The sequence below is a fragment of the Cydia fagiglandana genome, chromosome 1 (genome assembly GCF_963556715.1).
Source record: "Cydia fagiglandana chromosome 1, ilCydFagi1.1, whole genome shotgun sequence".
Lineage (NCBI taxonomy): Eukaryota > Metazoa > Arthropoda > Insecta > Lepidoptera > Tortricidae > Cydia > Cydia fagiglandana.
In genome coordinates, this window is record NC_085932.1 from 3,261,852 (window position 1) to 3,282,072 (window position 20,221).

The 20,221-nt window shown below is 40.8% G+C and overlaps 2 protein-coding genes across 3 annotated transcripts; one reads left to right on the forward strand and one right to left on the reverse strand.

The window, feature by feature from the left end:
* Positions 1–183: 183 nt before the first annotated feature.
* On the reverse strand, positions 184–7,939 carry LOC134676662 (rab3 GTPase-activating protein non-catalytic subunit). Of its 2 annotated transcripts, none has more exons than XM_063535144.1 (10): positions 7,664–7,939; positions 7,377–7,588; positions 6,541–6,790; positions 6,016–6,157; positions 5,310–5,459; positions 4,583–4,721; positions 4,002–4,130; positions 1,341–3,839; positions 889–1,086; positions 184–496 (listed from the first exon to the last, which is right to left on the reverse strand). In XM_063535144.1, exons 1-10 carry the CDS (start codon positions 7,743–7,745, stop codon positions 320–322), a joined length of 3,978 nt encoding a protein of 1,325 aa, XP_063391214.1. In that variant the 5' UTR covers positions 7,746–7,939; the 3' UTR covers positions 184–319. The 2 variants fall into 2 exon arrangements, with proteins under 2 accessions (XP_063391214.1, XP_063391164.1); XM_063535094.1 differs by having other exon boundaries at positions 6,016–6,187; positions 7,664–7,938.
* A 482-nt stretch (positions 7,940–8,421) lies between these two features.
* On the forward strand, positions 8,422–11,665 carry LOC134676825 (uncharacterized). The gene is made up of 2 exons (XM_063535241.1): positions 8,422–8,833; positions 10,336–11,665. The coding sequence occupies exons 1-2, from the start codon at positions 8,590–8,592 to the stop codon at positions 11,589–11,591; spliced, it is 1,500 nt and encodes a 499-aa protein (XP_063391311.1). The 5' UTR covers positions 8,422–8,589; the 3' UTR covers positions 11,592–11,665.
* Positions 11,666–20,221: the final 8,556 nt, after the last annotated feature.

Consider the following 20,221-nt stretch of genomic DNA (forward strand, 5'->3'; position numbering starts at 1 on the left):
GCACACGGCGCTTGTAGTTGGAGCAAGGACCTGCAAACTTTTTTTACACCATTGGTTACACGCTTGTTGCATGTGCAGATGTAGTGTGCTGCGATTCATTTCCATGAAAACCAGCATCTCGTTAACATCTTCTTCCCGCTGGTCTGGCCCTGTTTAGTAAAATGCAGGAATAAAAGATTGTAATAATAAACGGTTGATATATTATACTTCATATTGATCCTTAGCTTAAATACAAAAAAAATGTGTAAGTTCAGCTAACTTACTATTAACCAAGCAAGCATACAGTACATAAATTCATTTATACAACATTTTTATTTCATTACAGTTTCTTTCTAATTAAAACTTGGCAACTCTCAATAATCAATTGAGCCAGTTTGATATTTTGCAAGTCGGCTGTCCCCTCTTTGGTCTTCTTCTCTAATTGCAGTAGTATCGTCTGCAGCACAATGATTGTAGTTTCTAAGCACGGATGCGCTGGTATAGAAGAGTCAAGAACCTGAAAACAAGAGGAGTTATAGTAGGATTACCGAAGGCAAGCATCTAAACAGGCCAAGACATTGTCAATTTTCAAAAACAAATCAAAAATCAAAAGCATTTATTGCAAACATATTACATAATATTAACAAAATCTAAAAGCGATGTGCTCAGTTTAAAAAAATGTTCTATGAACACTGATCCCAAAGGGCAGGAAAGAGGGGCTAAAGTAACAACGAATAAACTTTGGATACGGCCTTCCGAGGAATTGTCGAGGAGTCTCCCTTTACTCACTTTACCCTCACACCCTCAAGCAATTCCTGTCAATGTACCTACGGCGAGGCGACTCGCACACCCTTCCGCTCCAAAATGCATGGATCTCATGCTGGCAGCGTGGTTCATGTGTATACGTACCGTGGTTTGCAGCCGCTTATACATATGCGGCGGCACGCACACGATCCACTCGGGCTGGTCGCGCGAGTGCTCGAGGGAGCGCTTGAGGCGCTGGATGCTGATGGCCAGCAGCGGAGCCAGCGCCGGCTCCGGTGATCGCAGCCGCGTTATCGCTTCCGCCGCCAGTGTGTCGTAACCTAAATGGTATAGCCCGACGACCTGGAGCAAGAGAAAAAATTGAGAAAATAGTGCCAAGTCCTTCTGGATTCTCGTGACAAATGTCAAAGAGAAATAATACACACAATCGTTTTAAAAAGACCTGTCTTTACAAATAACAAATCCAAAGAAACATTTTAACACAGAGTAAAGATTTTTGTGGTCTGTGAGTTTATAACCTAAACCCCATTCTCAAATGGATACAACAACAACGGAATATTAACAAAGTCTAATCAGCTCTAAGAGTACAAACTAACCTGTTGTCGCTTCAAGAAGTCGGCGTCAATGTTCCACAGCTCTGCCAGCACCGCCACCCTTTCCATCCACTCCTCGCACTCGGCGCTGTTGTACCCTCCCCGGTCATCACTGGCCGTTACAGTTTCTACAGCCGCGCGGACCAGCTTCGTCACGAACTTCATCCGCGGGTTCTGCAGCTTCTCCGAACCACGCATACTGATGTTTCTGCTCACAACGCTCCCTGTGAGCGCCTCGAATATGTACTGGTAATCGATATCGTACAATGTATCTAAAGGTTTCGACGACTTTACGTTGAAATGACACTGATAGTAAATTGTGCAAGATATCTGATAGTTTAAACTTAAAATGTCACCATTAACTCTTTTCGTATCTTGTGCGACTTCCATTAAAGACGGATTGCTTTCGTCCCAAATCTTCTCAAATTGTATCTCGCGCTTGTCTTGATCCATAGGCAACTGCGAACACTTTAGAAACTCGTCCAAATATCTGGTAGTCGTTTCGAGGAATTTCACCATCACCGTGTTCCCGAATCCGACGTCTTGTAAGCATAGGGGTTCCTTCGGCATTTTACCAACTTTGTTGACCAATTTACATGACGCTTCGAAGATTTGTCTTATGTATGTGGACCATATGATGGCGAAGAGACCTAACCGTAGATGTGTATCTGATATGTTCTTCAAGCAGTCGATAACGACGTTAAGTTTGTCCGTATGTTGCATGTCTTTCTGCCACGCCATAGCGTATTCCCAGCACATGTTCGAGAGGATATAATTAGATGATGTACTGAGTGGGAACTGCTGGCGTAGGAGCGAAAGCCATTTGAAAATTTTCGGGTTGTTATCGACGTGCACTCGGTTGTTCTCTATGAAGGGGTAGGAGGCGCTATCATCGTCAGACTCATCCTCGTACGAACTCGCGCGGTTTTCCATCAGCTCATTGGCTACTACCGCCTCTGGAACGACCCCCATACTGCACAACCATTTAGCTATCAACTCCGTAACCGACCCCTTACCCCTGCTATAAATATACTTCAGATTTATGCTTATATCGTCGAACTGTAGCTTAGGAAGACAGTTCCCGTCGAACGTGTCTTTGAACATGAGAATGATGGTCAGCAGCGATATGTCTTCGAGTTTTCCGATCAACATGCCCCATTTCGCGTTCTCTGTGGTGAGTGACTCCCAAGCCTCCTCCTCGCCTTCTGAACACTTGATTTCGTATATTTTGCCCACAGATTTGCAGGCCATGGCCACGATCATGCTCCTTAATGGACAGGACATGTCAACGAGTAGATCGCGAATGCTTTGCCACCAAGGAGATATTTCGTTGTATGAAATTTTCGTCGCCTCCTCGGTCGCCTTGCTCGCGTAATACAAAACAGTTATAAGTTTTTCTATCAGATCTAAACTTATTTCTTCTAGTGGCATGTTCATTAAATGCATAATAACAAGTTTTACTATATCTTTCGGATCGGTAACGCTTTTTTTGAGAAAGTCGCTCAACTTCGCGATATCTTTGATTTCAAATATAGATTTAAAAACATCGGCAGCTAATGTATTGATCTTTTCCTGCGGTAATTCTGGTTTCAAAGAGAGATACCCCGAGCTGTCTTCCACGAGGAAACAAGATACGAGCTCTTTGTACTTGTGACTTTTGTTTTCCGCAAATTTCACTCTGGGGTGGTGTTCTTTGTACCCATTTTCTTGGGAAAGAATTAGTAATCTTTCCAAAATGCAATTATCATCTTCTAATAGGTGGAAGTCTAGGTCGTTCCCTTGTTTCTCATCTACACTAAGTTCCTCCATGCAATCAATTTTTAAATATGAATAAATTTTGATCATTAATTCCGTCATGTCATCTGTGTTTTCATTGTTTATATTCCTGTAGAACAGCGTCAGTAAAGCGAGGTTAGCGAAAAACCGCTTTATTTTTTCTTCCTGTTCCGTCAATTTCTCCAACTTCTCAATATTCTCCCAAAACAATGTTAAGCAAGAGATAACAATTTTCGGCGGTATTTCATAATTTCGAACGAGCATTTCCAAGCAGTGTTTCTGTAGTTCTACCGTTTTTAGTTTCTCCGCTTTCTCGACTATATCATTTTCGTAATTTTCTACTGTGGTTAGATTTTTCTTGACGAACTCGCGCAGGTCGCGTAGTATATGGAGGTCCTTCGAACGGTCGGAGTGTTCTCCTTCTAGAGCGTAAAAGAAAGGTATTGTGAACTTCTTGAGTTTACCGTCGGGGTCTATAAGGACACATTGGAACTCTGGCAGGTTGAGTTTTTTGTGAGTGTAACTTTTCTCTGCGCCTACAAGTCCACAAGTATTGTAGAGTAGTTGTCCGTTTTTGGTGGCGGTAAAGACGGCAACTCGGTTGCCTCTCTGCATGAGTCGGATGTCGATCAACCCCTTTTTGGGATTGTAAATGATCAGGAATGTTGCTCGACGAACTTCTTTGATGACCGAGAGCTGGGGCTTTTTACTGTCTTGTTCGAAAACCTGAAACAAAGTAGAAATTGTTGCAGTAACCTAGAATATTCTTCGAAAAATTAATAAGTCTAGTATCGGAAGCCATGTCTCATTTTAGGTCGCTGAGCCAACAAAGTAAGTTCAGCACTGTCCCACTTACTAGAGGTCCGATACCTGACAACCAGATGTTACCTGCAGGAAGGCGCACTGCGCGTCCCTGTGGCCCTTGAAGAGGCGCACGAGATGGCCGCGCGCCACGTCCAGCACACTCACGCGGCCCAGCCCGTCCGACACTGCGGCCAACCGCCGGTCCGGCGACACCTCATATGAAAAAGAAGAAAAAACTTACTAGCATAGTAATATTGTTGTGTTCATTAATATGGTTTCCGCAAAGTAACGCCTGATTCATTTTTTAAATCGAGATGGACCCAATATCCTGTCAGCCAGAGATGGGCATCATTCGAATAAACTTTTATCTGAATAATAAGATTTTTTTATTCGCGAATATTTCACCCGCGAATAATTTATTCGAATAAGAATAATCATCCGACATTTTTATTCGCATTCGCGATAAATTTTGTTATTTTTATTCGTCATTCGTCATTCGAATGACGAAGATTCTTTGCTGTCAGTAGGTAGGATTCCTCGATTCTGCCCCATGCACCACCCGACCACCCCGTGACACTCCTCCTGCCCCGTCATTTCAACCGTAGGGTACGTGTTTTTTTTTTCTATAGAAAAATGTTATAATAGTTAAATAAAAGGAGGCTTACCACGACGGAAGTCCCGGCACGCGCGGGGTCCTTGAGGCCGGCGCGCAGCGACAGCGGCTCGGCGCGCGCGGCGGCGCGCTCCGCCGGCGCGGCCTCGGCGCCGCCGCCGCCGCCGCCGCCGCCGCCGCCCAGCCAGCCTCTGCAACACACATATATCCAATGAGGTAAACGCGCATAGCCTGACGCAAATGGCGCCGCTATTATATATTGCAGGTTCTTACTTCCGTGAGTTCAATTCAAATTTAAAGTTTTAAATATTCCCCTTACATACACATTACCCTTTCCCTTTTTACGAACTTAAGAATTTTGTATGTTGTAATCTAAAAAAAACTACAAAAACGTTTATAGATGGAAAACTAAAACCATAATCTCGCTCTATTATGTCAAATATATCGGAGTGGCCAAGGTGTTCACAATATCTGAACACGCACTCTAACGCCGTGACAATAGAGGCGTGTTCATATATATGTGAGCACCTTGGCCGCTCCGATATATCTGATGGCGACTGTACATAATGTATAGTAACAATAGAGCAACCACGCGCGCTACATCTTGAAGCGAATTCAACCTTAAACTATTAGCAGTAAGGTTAACGATGACTTTATCTTATGTGCAACCGCGCGCGCTACGTCTTGAAGCGGCGGCGCGGTGCCCCCTTCCAACGCGTAGTAGAATCTTTTCAAATTCAACCTTAAACTATTAGCAGTAAGGTTCAATTTAAACTCACGGCAACGCAGACTTTATCTTATGTGCGACCGCGCGCGCTACGTCTTGAAGCGGCGGCGCGGTGCCCCCTTCCAACGCGTAGTGAAACCCGACGAACGGTCGAGTGCCCGCGCCGAGGATCAGTGTGTTCATTGGCGGGATGGAGCGGTACCTGAATAATAAAATAGATTTTCAACACACATTTTCATAAAATGTAACTATACCTCTCGCTGTAGCATCGAATGATTATCCCAATCCCAATGACAGTTCATATTTATATGCAGTAGCTGGGGCGTAAAATGTTTGCAGAATTTTTTTGGAAATGTATTATTTAAGTTATAAAATACGGTAAAAATATATTTTATCGATTATGTTTTAAATTAAGCCCAACTAAAGTGCATTTGTAGGTAACAGTCATAGGGACTGTGGCGCACCGCAATGCTGGCTGCCCACACCCCGGCTGCATGTCTACGCATCTACGTCAATGTCATTCCGACTCAACGAAATTTTTCTTGTACAACGCGGAAGCCTAAATCTTATTTGTTAATCCAATTGTAAATTAATAATTGTAAATATTCTCTCATTTCATGTCAATACTCATCATCATCTATCTCCGCGTATTATTTAACATAGAAATAGTGCTATAGGCAAGGGCACTAAAGGACCATCATTCAACACAGTAGCGGTGCCTAAAGGTAATTTCGCCAATGATACAAATTATTGATTACCATGTATCATATCCCCCGTAGGTAGAAGCCGCCAGGAGATGGTCATACGAGTTCTTCAGCTCCAAGCCCACCACCGCTGCATCGTTGATCATATCCTGCTCGCTGAAGCTCCACTTCCTCACGCCCAGGCCTCTGTTGTCAACTGAATAAGTTTCCTGAATGCCAGCTTGAACTATAATGGTTACAAAAGTGTTAGTTAGGTGTAGACAGTTAGGTTCTTTAAGCTTGTAGAGAGACATAGGGGGATCAGTAATTAAGTAGTATCACTCAAAAATTTTTACTTTATATTTTATGCTTTTTGTAAGTGAAAGAGGCTGGCTCAACTGGACTCGGCTGGAAAGAGCTGGAAGAAGCCGCTCAAGATCGTGACAAATGGAGAATTCTTCTGCGAGCCCTATGTCCCTAATGAGGGATAACAGGAATGCATCATCATCATCATCATCATCAGTAAGTGATATTAAAATTACTTTGTGCTTGTTGTATAAGAAGCTAAGGTGGCTAAGGTTGGAGGATTATCATGCTTACCCTTAGCAAGTTGCGCTTTCGCATTTCTCAGCAGCTGAAACAAACTCGCCCCGGTCAAGATACACACACAGGTTGAGAACAGCACATGTATGTCATCGGGCAGCGTCCCATATGAGCCAGTGTGGCAGGATATCTTCAAGACTGGGGTTTCATCAAGCTTCTCTAGGGACAACTGGTGTCCGGTGTTGGTGTAGAAACCAACGCTGCCATTGTTGAAGCCTATGATGATGCAGAACCAGTCGGGTCCATTCTGGAAGACGTTTTTTTATTACTCTTTATATTTAGATAGTTTGATTGATCCAATCATGTCAGTGTATGTTAGGCCTGAGTTACACTTGTAAGTTTTACTTACGTAAGTAGGGACACGGCTATACTACAGAATGAGAGATGAATATCGTTATCTCATTCTAACAAATAGCTTTGTCCCTACTTACGTAAGTAAAACTTACAAGTGTAACTGAGGCCTTATTGAATTTGTGTTGTCATTTATTTTTCTGTATTGCTGTGGATAATAGTGTCATCTTTACAATAACCTATTGAGTCCGATCCTATTGTCTAGCAAACTCTCCTACAGCAGGGAATGTAAAATTTAAATATAATTAATTGTCACTAATAAAGTAAAAATTCCAACTGAAGGGTTTTAAGTAGTTAACTGGGTCGTACATTCCATTGTCAAGAACTTGAACATGAATATATAATTTTATTATCAGCTAACTTTAATAGCATTATAGCCAATGGGCACAGATAAACTCAAAACAATAGATTTGAACAGACGACAACACAACAGAAATGGGAAGTAGATAATTTTTTTATTTAGAACAGCCATAAAAAAATACCTGGGACGAATGATGCGACGGACAAATAGAGAGAGCCAACATGGACGTTATATTTGCAGGCATTGTGCCACTCCATGATATCAGGTAAGTGTTCCGATCCGTCGAGCGGATCCACTGAGAAGTAAGCAGGCACAGCCGGTTGCGGTAGCCCACGCCCAGCAAGTTACCGCACGGTGACAGCGAAACGGTGCATTGAGACAGCCAACTGGTATCTTAAAAATAAAACATATGTTATATTTTATCATTCTCTTTTTACTCATATAATTTTTATACTGGTTCCTTAGTACCTTCCTTCTCTGGTATGAAGAGGGCACGTCCTAAGCTAGAAATATCTCCACAATCGGCAAATAATTCCACTTGGCACGACATGTTTATTAACCATTAAACAAAGAGCTTAAAAATATTTAACAATAGGGTCAAGCTTATACATATGGAGTTCGATAGAAACTATACAGAAGAAAAGCAACACAAATAATATTAGTCTGAATTAAAGCAGCACATTTTAAACCATCATTGTTATTTATAATTTTATCAAATATTGTTTATATTATCGAGACAGATTCCATGAAAATGAAAATTCTTTATGTAGTAAACAGCTGACAGCTGTCAAAACAGTATGACAAACAGAGAGCTAATAGTACTTTCACACGGAGCAAGTAACTTGCATGAACTAATAAAACTACTAGACGGTCAAACGTGCGTGAACATGGGTCAAACAAGTTTTTCAGTAGAATAAACACATTACCCTCCTTTGCGTCGCGCAGTTGGGTAAAAAGGCACGAAATTTGCACGAAATTCAAATTGTCTATGGGACTCTTCACTGCTCTTCACGCGCTTGACTTGAACTTTAATTGCACGCACGAAATATTGGACTACTTAATCGAATGAATAATATATATATAAATAATTCCGCAGATTAAACTTATTTCTGTAATTAATTGGAAAATGGATTCGTCAAGATACGTATAAATTTGGTATAAATTCTATCAATGGCTATCACTTGGCCAATTTCTGAACTAGAGGGGAGTGTCAATGTCATGTCATATCAAAGTGTCAATTCGATGGCGATAGGGATGGGGCTTGAGCAAAGAAATAATTTTATTTACTTTCATTGGTTCCGTATTCTATTTCGACGCAATTGCATCGGTATTTAATCAGAATGAGATTAATGTTCGTTACTAGATTGAGAGCGGAGGTTTTTACAGTTTGACGTATGTTAATTTCGTTAAGAACCGCGATGGGGTGCTTACACAGTAAGAAGGAAGTTTCAGAGTTGCATCCAAACGTATTTCGGGTGGTAAACATAGACGAGAACGGGCTGGACCTGTGTTCGGGGCAGCTGGAGATAACCGACACGGATATTATTCTGTACAGGGAAGGGAGGGACTCCACAGTGTGGCCTCTGCACTCTCTTCGAAGATATGGATTTGAAGGAGAAATATTCAGTTTTGAATCAGGTACGAAATTTAAATAAAACAATAGTTGTTAGATGAAGATTGGTCTAATCAGCGTTCTATTAAGAAATAAACTGAAAATCGTGTAAGAGAAAATCTTATTCACTTGGGGTTACAAAATTATTGAATTTATTTTGTTATTTACTTGCCAGCTGAGTATATTTTTTTACCAAATTCAATGTTTATGTGTTTTATCTTATGTAATAGTGTATAAAATTTTATTGTCATTACATTTTCCTTTAAACCCATAATTTTATTCATAAATCTCTCATTCTTGTAGTTGTAGTTAGAAGTCATTCCATATCTAAAATAGTGTTTTTGTAAAATACACAATTTTCCAAATTTACTTGTGAATATTTTATGCAAGAAAAACCGGCCAAGAGTTGGACTCGTGTTCCAAGGGTTCCGTACATTACCCAATTTTTAACAATGTATTTTTTATATGTGGAATGCGAGTGAATAGCCTTTAAAAAACCCATAGGGGTCGGATCAAAAACTAAGTAATTAGTACAACTCACGCTTGACTGCATATTTCTAATAGGTTTTTCTGTCATCTATAGGTAAAGAACCATTTTGTATATTTTTTTTCAAAATTTTAGACCCAGTAGTTCCGGAGATAAAGGGGTCAATGGTCTTTTTTGGCTATTTTCTTAAATAATTTTTAAACTATTTATTTTAAAATTACAAAAAAAAAATATTTGAGATTCACAAAATAAGCTCTTTCATTTGATATGTAACATGATACAGTTTAAAAAACATTATTTTTTAATTTTCTCATTTACCGCTCAGGAGTGGCCTCCATGTTTAGAAATTCATTTGTTTATGTACGAGTAAGATGACCTTCTTTGGGTCACAAATTTACATATGTATACCAAATTTCAACTTAATTGGTCCAGTACTTTTGGAGAAAATGGACTGTGACAGATGGACATTGGACAGACAGACGCACAAGTAATCCTATAAGGGTTCTGTTTTCCTTTTGAGGTAAAAAAACCCTAAAAAACTTTACATTCCTGGTTAACATTCTAGTATTTCTAGTGGTAAATTATTTTATATATCATATTCTAATAGCATATTTTTTCTGAGCTTGTCATAATTTTCTTAACATTGATAAAGAAGATGTTCCTTCACTGTTATGTAACTGGAGCATTCTTATGATTCATCCTTAAATTCTGATTCATCACATTTTATTATCAGCCTTCATATCGTAATTTGTACTACAGGTCAAAAGGTACTAGTTCTTTATGTTGATGGATTCGTCAATCTATGCGTCCAAAGTTAAAACGACCGTTTTTGTTTTGAGTTCCTAGATCGACGAAACCAGCAACATAAAAACTAGTTTGATGTATTCAAAAGGTACTTAAATACACAATACAGTACGTAGCGTCCCCCTTTTTTCAATATCTTTCGTTAAATTTAAATAATCACGATTATTTAGCTGTGGCGCTAGTGTGCAAGTTGATGGGCTCTTAATTAGGTCTTTAATTGTACCTTTTTGTTTACAGGAAGAAGATGTGAGACAGGTGAGGGCATTTACGGATTTAAATGTCGCAGAGCGTCACTGCTATTCCGGACTCTACAGCAACACATACAACTGCGAAACGTGATCCACGACTCCGTGCCGTACCCCGTGACGCGCCTGGCCGGATCCCCTGCGCAGGCGCGCCAGACGCTCCAGGCCAGCGTGGTCCACCGCTCCTCCATAGACAACAGCATAGACAACACGCACGTGCCGCCCGCAGTTGCCCCCACTATACCGATAGCAGTGCCTCGCAACGTCACGCAATCACCCCGATCCCCATCTAGCGTCGACATCTTAGAGGTCATGCCGCTATACCCCCGTACGCAAGCGAGCACCAACCATGTCACTAACGTCTACCAAGTCAGGGACTTTAAGAGAGAACACAACAACAATCAGGCCGAAGCGACGGCGGAAGTGCGACACGTCTACAGCAACGACTTAAATAGAGATCTCGCGATACTAAGGAATACTTTGCGTCAGGAAACCGTCATTAATACTATGAGAGATATCGAAGATGAGACGCGGTTCCTTGAGAGCAGATATCTAAACGATAATAATCCAGAAGCGGAGCAAGTGACGCCGCTTTCACCAACATTCAGCAGTAGTAGCGAGCATTACGCGCAGCTCAGTATAGAACAACAAGAATCCGCCAGATTATACATGAATTTAGTCCCTTGCGACGTCCCGGACGCGAATAAGAATGAAGGACCGCCATCGACGCCGCTAACCCCTAAACAGGCGGAATACTGCAATTTTTTACCCGTTAACAAATCCGAGGCGAACACCTACGCTAACTTAGCTCTTGGCGATAAAAACTCAAAAATGCTGCGTTTCAACGCTCCCACCACGGAGCACAGTCAAAAGTTTTCCGAATCTGATACATTTCCATCATTATCCCCGGTAGAGGAACTAGAAGTGAATTACGCAGTCCTAGATATAGACGGGAACAAGGAGGTCAGGCCCCGAGAGTTCGCTTCACCGGAGAGTCAGTCCTACAACAGTTCGAGAAACGAGAGTAGCGCGTCGTGCGCGTCGCAGGGGAGAGCGAGGTTGGTGTCGCAGGGCAGCGTGGAGCGCGGCGCGGCGCCGCCGCCCAGCGTGGGCTACACCACCATCGACTTCGACAAGACCGTGGCGCTCACGTCCGTGGCGGCCGGCGACGTGGACGACGGCCAGCGCAAGCGCCACGACTCCACCAGCCCCAGCGGGACTGACAAGCCTAAGCTAAGTTTTGGTTAGAAATTTATTCAGTGTCTGATTTTCACTTGAAGGCTTCGTCACACAGTGGCTGCCCAAAAAGAGACTCAGATATCGAAGCACATACTAGTATCAATTATAAGTAGTGATAACTGATATCCAATGCATTTGTTTCAGGTAGGTATACTAATAGGTACATAAGTACCTACCTACCCTCTTGCCGGTTTGACCATAAGAGTTTGCCAAATATACCTGTACATAATATTAATCATAATCAAGTACCTCTGTGTTGCCAAAATACATTATACTTATAGTATCGTTGAGTAGGTACTTACAACAATAATTTCCCATTTATCTAATTGCATATATTTTTTATATAAATGTATTGGCTAACTAACCTATAAAAGTGCCCCAATGCTGGGTTAAGGCCTCTTTTCCGCCATTTGGCCACTCTTCACAATATGTATCTAGGTCGTCAGAGATCCATCCTGTTTCAAGTCACTGAATTGAATTGAGGCACGTAAACGGGAAATTATTACTGTAGCGGCACATCGTTATTCATGAAGTTTGTTGTTGTCCTTAAAAATGGAGGCATCTCTCTATCTATAGAAATAACGTAATTTATGCAATTCGCAATGCAAGCAAGCTCAGAGAGTTTAATAGCTATACGTAAGTGTTGATTATCATTATCAAATTAGAGAGTTTTGTTGTGAATTGCAAATTAGATAATAGGCCCGGCTATCCCCAAATAGCGACCTGCCTCTCGAGTAAATTGCCGCGTGAGGAAGGTCTGAAGATGTGAAGATGAAGAGGTGCCCGAGGCGTCAGCCGGGCAGGTATTTACTTCGGGTGAGGCAAACCTCAAGTCTCAAAGCCCGCGCGGCAATTTTCTCGCAAGGCAGTTCGTACTGTGTGGGCTTGTCTAATGTAGATGGTTTTTCTACAGGAAAGCTGCTGCATTCCGAAAAAAATGTTTTACCATATTTTGAGGCTTATTGCAATATTTGTACATAGTAGGTATTTATATTGTTCCTTTATTTTGTATTGATATTATTAATTATTAATTACATTACGTACCATTTACGTACATAGTTGAGAAATTATATGATAAAAACCAAGTACATTTATTGTTTAGGGAGTAAAGGCATGTACAGATAATTTTACATCTCGCCACTTCTGATGTATAAAGTACATAGTAAAAGTTCACACTTCAGAAAACGACAAACGCAAATAGGTGGGTCTACACAAAACGAGTCGTCTCGCGAGCATACTGCCGCGCGAAGCAGCTCGGACTGTGTAGACATGCCTCGGGCGGAGCTAACGCACTGCCTCGGGCGGCAATTTCCTTGCCAGGTATCTCGTTCTGTGTGGACCCGCCTAATATATACTAAACTATTAGGGCACGTTATATTTAGCGCTAGGAATCGTTAGTTACAAAAGTTAGTAAACTTTATGATGTAAGTTGTACAGTCTAAAGTTTAGTGTATTTTAAACGGTGTACGTATATTTATATACCTATAATTGCACATACCAAAGCATTGTATATTCGCAATGTTGATAATTGTGTTCATTTATTTTATTGACATAAATATTACTTTGTCTAATAATATTACTTTTTTGACAAAAGTTTTCAAGTGGATATAAATATAAAGTTTCATGTAATACGAACAAGTAGACAAAAATTAGGATTATTTGTAAAGTAAAATGTGACGTTTCGTATAAAAATGAAATTGGCGCTGACATCCCGGTCTATACGAGGGCTGCTACTTATGTATCCGGAAACACAAAAAATAACAAATATCTATAGTTATAAATGGTTCTATTGCCTTTGTATTTGTCCACCAAGAAGAATGATGCACTTTTGCATAATGTTGAAACGACTTTTCATAGCACTTTTTCCATTCTGATCTTGGTATACAAGACGTGCATTTTGTACGCAAGAACGGCTCTTTCGCGAGTTTTTCTTTTTTTTTTGAGCCAAATGTTCATGTAATATCGTACAAATGCTCGTCATACTATTGCCATGAGATGCCTCTATCTTGCGATATATACTATGACCATCTTGCATTATGAGTTTGTCCACAGCATCTATATTTTGTGGGATAAAAGCCGATTTTGAGCGTTTTTTTTTAATTCGTCCTACCGTAAATACCGTAATATACTACGACCACAATTTATTCACTAAAACATTGACCTTCGATGGAACTTACTCCCCAAAAGTCGAAAAAAGTCGATCTATGCACTATTTTTGAGTTTAACCACTCCGAACATCGTAAAAAAAACATCTGCACGAAAATTTTCACAAGTAAATCCGTTGAAGATGAAACAAAGAATTTTAAAAAATAATTCTACTATGTAAAACCAATTGATAGACATGTGAAACAAGCTGTATTTTGCTTTCAAAGAGTTCCATTTTTATATGTTATATATATATTTTTAATACAGTTCCAGTAAGTGGCCCATTCCGGATACATAAGTAGCAGCCCTCGTATTATATTGGAGCATTGACAATAAAACGCCTAAGGTTGCTTTTTATACGGGCCGACACCAACATAAATGTGTTATAGATTAGACAATTTAATGTTACATATTATGTAATACCTTACGAGGTAGATGCCATAAGGCGCGAAGAATGGGGTTAACCTAATTTAAAAGTAAATATATTAGTCACAAATGAAATTCAAGGCCTGTGCAGACCCCCGAAAATTGCATGCGACTTGCGTTACATTGCGGTATTTGATCGATCAATTGATTGATCTCGGAAAACCTGCCTAGCCGGCAATTATCTAAAATCGCATACGATTTGATGCTAGGTCTGTAAAGGCCTTTAACCTTTACACAAAGTTATAAATTATTAGATTAGGCCCAAATAAGTCGGACAGATGGTAGCCCTAATCCGTAGCTAGTAATCCGTACCTAACGGCCTAGTACCTACATTCGTTCATAAAGACGCATCCTACTGCAGACTGCAGCGTACATTTGGACGGTTATGCTCTAATCAGCACAACCGAGGTTTGAACCCCCGAGGATTTTTCAAATGGTCAATTTATTTTTAAACAATTGTCACATGGCTAGGCCTTCTTGACACTTTTCAACCTTATGAATTTCAACCTAAGGCACTGCATGGTCCCACCGCGAGCTAGTAAGCTATGAGCTATCGGCTATAAACACGAACAAAAGATAAGCACTCCCGTGTAAATAAAAGAGACACGGCGATATTTATAGTTACTCGCCCAGCGGTGAGCTATAAATATCGCCGTGTCTCTTTTATTTACACGGGAGTGCTTATCTTTTGTTCGTGTTTATAGCCGATAGCTCATAGCTTACTAGCTCGCGATGGGACCAGTGCCTTAGCAATTCGATTTAACATACCTACAAATTATGAATCTTCAAAGCTGAATAAATTAGAATACATTTAGATTTTTTGGGTATACCGTGTACCTATATTGGTGCGGCTTGGAAAACGGTTAACTTGAAATGTAAAATCCAAATGGTTTCAAACAAGCGTGTATATTAGCTTAGCCGTGCGCCGCAGTGGGATTTGATCATGTGTCTGATTTTAACGAATAGTGTGCTAAGATCTAAACCGAAAGTTATGGGCTATGGCTATAATTAGTACCTATATATTAAATACATTGTGCCCAAAGTCTGAGACTGATAGTTTGCTACTGCAGGTAGGCCCCGAACACAAAGCTTGTCAATAGGTAGCCATGTTTCTATGTAATTATGTAAATGTCGATTAGGCCATTTGCCTACTGCTTTTTCTCGATTGTGTTATATAATTTACATTATATTAAGCACCTTATTTAAACCTGATACTCATTGGCTTGTCTACAGCCCTGTTAGAGCATATGGCATTTATTTGCTAGAGATATCTACCTATGCTCATACCGCCCACCATACACATAGTTTACTATGAGTGTTTTAATTTTATTTGTTCGATAATTTTACGAGACGAATGATATTATACTTTCTGAGTTTTAAGAAAGGTTGGAATTCCATTGACACAGAATGTTCATTGTAATGTGCATTGGGCGGCACAAGGATGAACTTCTTTCTTTGCTCTTGCAGAACTGTAAACAGAGCTGAAGTGCTAGGTTAAACTCTTTGTCTTAACAACTAATTACTGTGTAATATATTGTAAATATTTATAATGGTGCGTCAATATCGAGTCAAGAAACGACCAATGAACATGTTTGTCTCACTCTATCAGATAAATGTTACATAATAGCTCTGTCGTTAATTTTCTCGGTGTGGACGCACTAAAGTACTAACGTTAACTTGCCATGCAACTATTTTGTTTTCATGCAACGAAACTTGTTTGGGCCCGTCCAAAAATGTATGAACATTTTTTGCATTATTGCAAGAAGTGATCAAAATATTTTTATATATATTAGGTGGTGGTTAACAAGGCCCACGGTCATCAGTCGATGGTTCCTACTCGTTGTGCTCATGTTTTTGGCCAGCATTTTGTAGAATTGGCACAATTACCTACATTTGTCTTCCTTTATTGTCGTTGCTTTTCAAATAAAGCTATTTTGCGATTAGGTCTAAGTATTCTATTACATTATTTTAAGATCCACATGGAATATATCAACTTCAGATGTTGCGGAAAGTTTCCAAAGAGCTGAAAAAGTTCTCGGAAATTTCAAGAAAATTTACAGGAACCAAAAGAAAACTGATTTTTGATATTGAATAATTTCGATTTCCATGCAAAAAAGTTAAAGTTTCCAGTATTATTGCATGTGGAAAAAAGCTAGGCTACTGGAAATAGATAGACAACATGGTGAGGAGGATTGCCTCACGGGCGCCCCAGTGCGCCGCGGCGCACAGTTTGGGAAACCCTGCGTTAAGTCATTTCATACTGACCACCATTTTGATCCAGTAAATAATTGTAATTGTGCCATTATATTTATTTAAGCATAGTGTGATGTAAATGGAAACCAAACGTATATAGCTTTAATTATTGTAGTTTATTTGTGATAAGTGAGATAGCACGTATCATAATTGAGGTGAAATTGCACGTTTTATTCCGTTGTTCCTTTAAAGTCAAGATACCTACCTACATGTTCATATATTGATACTTCGGTGTCAAACAAAAGTCGTTCATTTAAATGCAAGTGCCGCCAAAAAAGGAACGCAGCTATGAGAAAGAAAGAGAAAGATGTCTAGATATGTAAAACACATTGTTTATTGTTTATTATTTAAGTTGACAATTGTACCTTAACAGCTAAAGCCACAGCGGCACAAATTGGGAGACAGTAATACTTATACATAGGGTACACAAGTATTTACATAACATCATATAATACTACTTACAGGCATCTCTCGCTCTATCACTCTCTTACACTCAATCATCAGTCGTCCAATTGCACTTACAAACAAATCACACTCCGGGTGTCCCTCGAGCACGGAGTTGAGCAGAGCGTGCGCGCGCGCGACCGGCGCCTGCGCGTGCGCGCGGTGCCCTCCGCCAGCAGCGGGTGGCGCCGCCCAAGAGTGTACGGGTTAGGCACAAATAATCGCATGAAGGCCTCGACAAGGGCTACTTACGCTATCTATTGATTGTAAAATTACATCTTTTATTAGAGAGTCGCCGGCCCACTGCGGTGTACGATAATGTCGATACCTAATATAGGTACCTATACCTATTCGTACGCATGTTTTTGTACAGTCAGCCAAGAAAGTGGTTTACCACTTTTTGACTCTATCAACAAGATGATAGAGTAGAAAAGTGGTAAACCACTTTCTTGGCTGACTGGACGTTTACGAGAAACGTGTGCGAACCCACAAAAAGTTTAAATGTAGATTATGGCTGTGCGCCGCAGTGGGCTACAAGGTTTTAATACACTTAAGTTTTTTCCCGAGTGACCCGTTTTATTGCTATTAAGTGTAAGAAGTTGTGAACGTTTCTCATAGAACGGCCGGTGTGTTTTATGTTATTGCCAGTGCAATCCAATCGGGCTGCCTATTATTGTGGGGGTCTTATTTTACTCGATGGAATTGAATAAAAAATGTATTTAAATAGCCACGTAATTTTATTTACGCTTGACCCAAAGTGATCTATAAAATTCTATAAATAGAGTCAGACCGTGAAAAGTCTGCAGCTATTTTGATAGCCCTCGCAGTGCAAGTGTCATTTTAAACCTCAAGCTTCTATGAATCTGCTATCAAAATCGCTGCAGACTTTTCTTGGTGTAGCTCTAGGCATGAATATAATCGCGGAATAAAATAGGTATAATAATGCATCCATCTTATCGCAGATTGATATGAATATTTATATAGTATATAAGTAGGTACAGTAAATCTACAATATAGCAAGCCGCTCTTATTAGAGGAATCAGGAACGGCGGGTACCTACTTAATTGGGAACAGTAACAGTACATTTAGAGTGTACTTCTAATTGTACAGTCGACGTCAAAGAGATCTTTACGACTAACGTTACAAAAAATTATTTACACGACTTTATTGTCATAGCATTTAGGTCGTGTAAACATTTTTTTGTTACTTTGGCTGTAAATTTCTCTTTGACGTCGACTGTACCTACTATTCAATCTTGAATATGTTAACACTAACGACAAGTGCCCCACTGTAAGTACGATTAACTTGCACTTTCGCGCTTGCATTCCGATGGACGCGAGAGAGATTGGTTCAGTTTCGAATGAACTGACCGCGAATGTAAACTCTGTTTACTTGTTAATTGTTGAATCAAAAACGGAATCGTTGAATATGGTGGCCAGAGAGATGGGGCGGAGTTTTGCCAATGGATTTTTGTTTGTAGCAAGTAAGTAGGGACCTACTCGTACTTGCATACTTCAGGCACTATATTCTCGATCACATTTTGTTTGCAAACAAGCCAAAAGGAAGCGTTGAAATTACAACTTTAGCAGTCTATATTTTATGTATGTGGGTGGGAATCGTTTTTTTGTGTTATTTGTCACGTAGTGTTCTATTTGCATTCAATCTCGTCGAAACAACAGCCAGTTTAGATAAGGAGTGAATCGATTCAACTTTACAGGCATATTTTTGCCGATAGGTAACTCCTATTCGATGCAGTATTTATTATAGTCAGTATGTATTTATATTTTGGGCTCAAATTAATAAAATAATTTCATTTCTTTCCTAGTTGGATTTTTAATTTTAGCTATCATTCAAGTCGGAAGTGATTCTCACCACTGTTTTATTTTTCAGACATGCTTAACACAGTGGCCATAGACAAACTAGTGGTTCCAGAGCTGGTGCAAGCTGGCAACGCCGCCATCCTGGACTGCCATTACTCTGTCTTGGATGATAAGTTTACTCTGCAATGGCTGTTCAATGGAAGCGAAGTGTACGAGTGGAGGCCCGGGACTGCGCCTAGAGTTAGTAGCGTGTTGGAGGGACGGCTGGACCTGGATTATAAAGTTTCAAGTAAGTGTTCTTTATTTATAACACAATGGCCATAGACAAACTAGTGGTTCCAGAGCTGGTGCAAGCTGGCAACGCCGCCATCTTGGACTGCCATTACTCTGTCTTGGATGATCAGTTTACTCTGCAATGGCTGTTCAATGGAAGCGAAGTGTATGAGTGGAGGCCCGGGACTGCGCCTAGAGTTAGTGGCGTGTTGGAGGGACGGCTGGACCTGGATTATAAAGTTTCAAGTAAGTATTCTTTATTTACAACACAGTGGCCATAGACTAACTAGTGGTTCCAGAGCTGGTGCAAGCTGGCAACGCCGCCATCTTGGACTGCCATTACTCTGGCATGGATGATAAGTTTACTCTGCAATGGCTGTTCGTTGGAAGCGAAGTGTATGAGTGGAGGCCCGGGACGGCGCCTAGAGTTAGTGGCGTGTTGGAGGGACGGCTGGATCTGGATTATAAAGTTTCAAGTAAGTAATAATATTCTTTATTTACAACACATTGGCCACAGACAAACTTGCGGCACCAGAGCTGGTGCAAGCTGGCAACGCCGCCATCTTGGACTGCCATTACTCTGTCTTGGATGATAAGTTTACTCTGCAATGGCTGTTCAATGGCAGCGAAGTGTATGAGTGGAGGCCCGGGACGGCGCCTAGAGTTAGTGGCGTGTTGGAGGGACGGCTGGACCTGGATTATAAAGTTTCAAGTAAGTGTTCTTTATTTACAACACAGTGGCCATATACTAACTAGTGGTTCCAGAGCTGGTGCAAGCTGGCAACGCCGCCATCTTGGACTGCCATTACTCTGGCATGGATGATAAGTTTACTCTGCAATGGCTGTTCGTTGGAAGCGAAGTGTATGAGTGGAGGCCCGGGACGGCGCCTAGAGTTAGTGGCGTGTTGGAGGGACGGCTGGATCTGGATTATAAAGTTTCAAGTAAGTAATAATATTCTTTATTTACAACACATTGGCCACAGACAAACTTGCGGCACCAGAGCTGGTGCAAGCTGGCAACGCCGCCATCTTGGACTGCCATTACTCTGTCTTGGATGATCAGTTTACTCTGCAATGGCTGTTCAATGGAAGCGAAGTGTATGAGTGGAGGCCCGGGACGGCGCCTAGAGTTAGTGGCGTGTTGGAGGGACGGCTGGACCTGGATTATAAAGTTTCAAGTAAGTATTCTTTATTTACAACACAGTGGCCATAGACAAACTAGTGGTTCCAGAGCTGGTGCAAGCTGGCAACGCCGCCATCTTGGACTGCCATTACTCT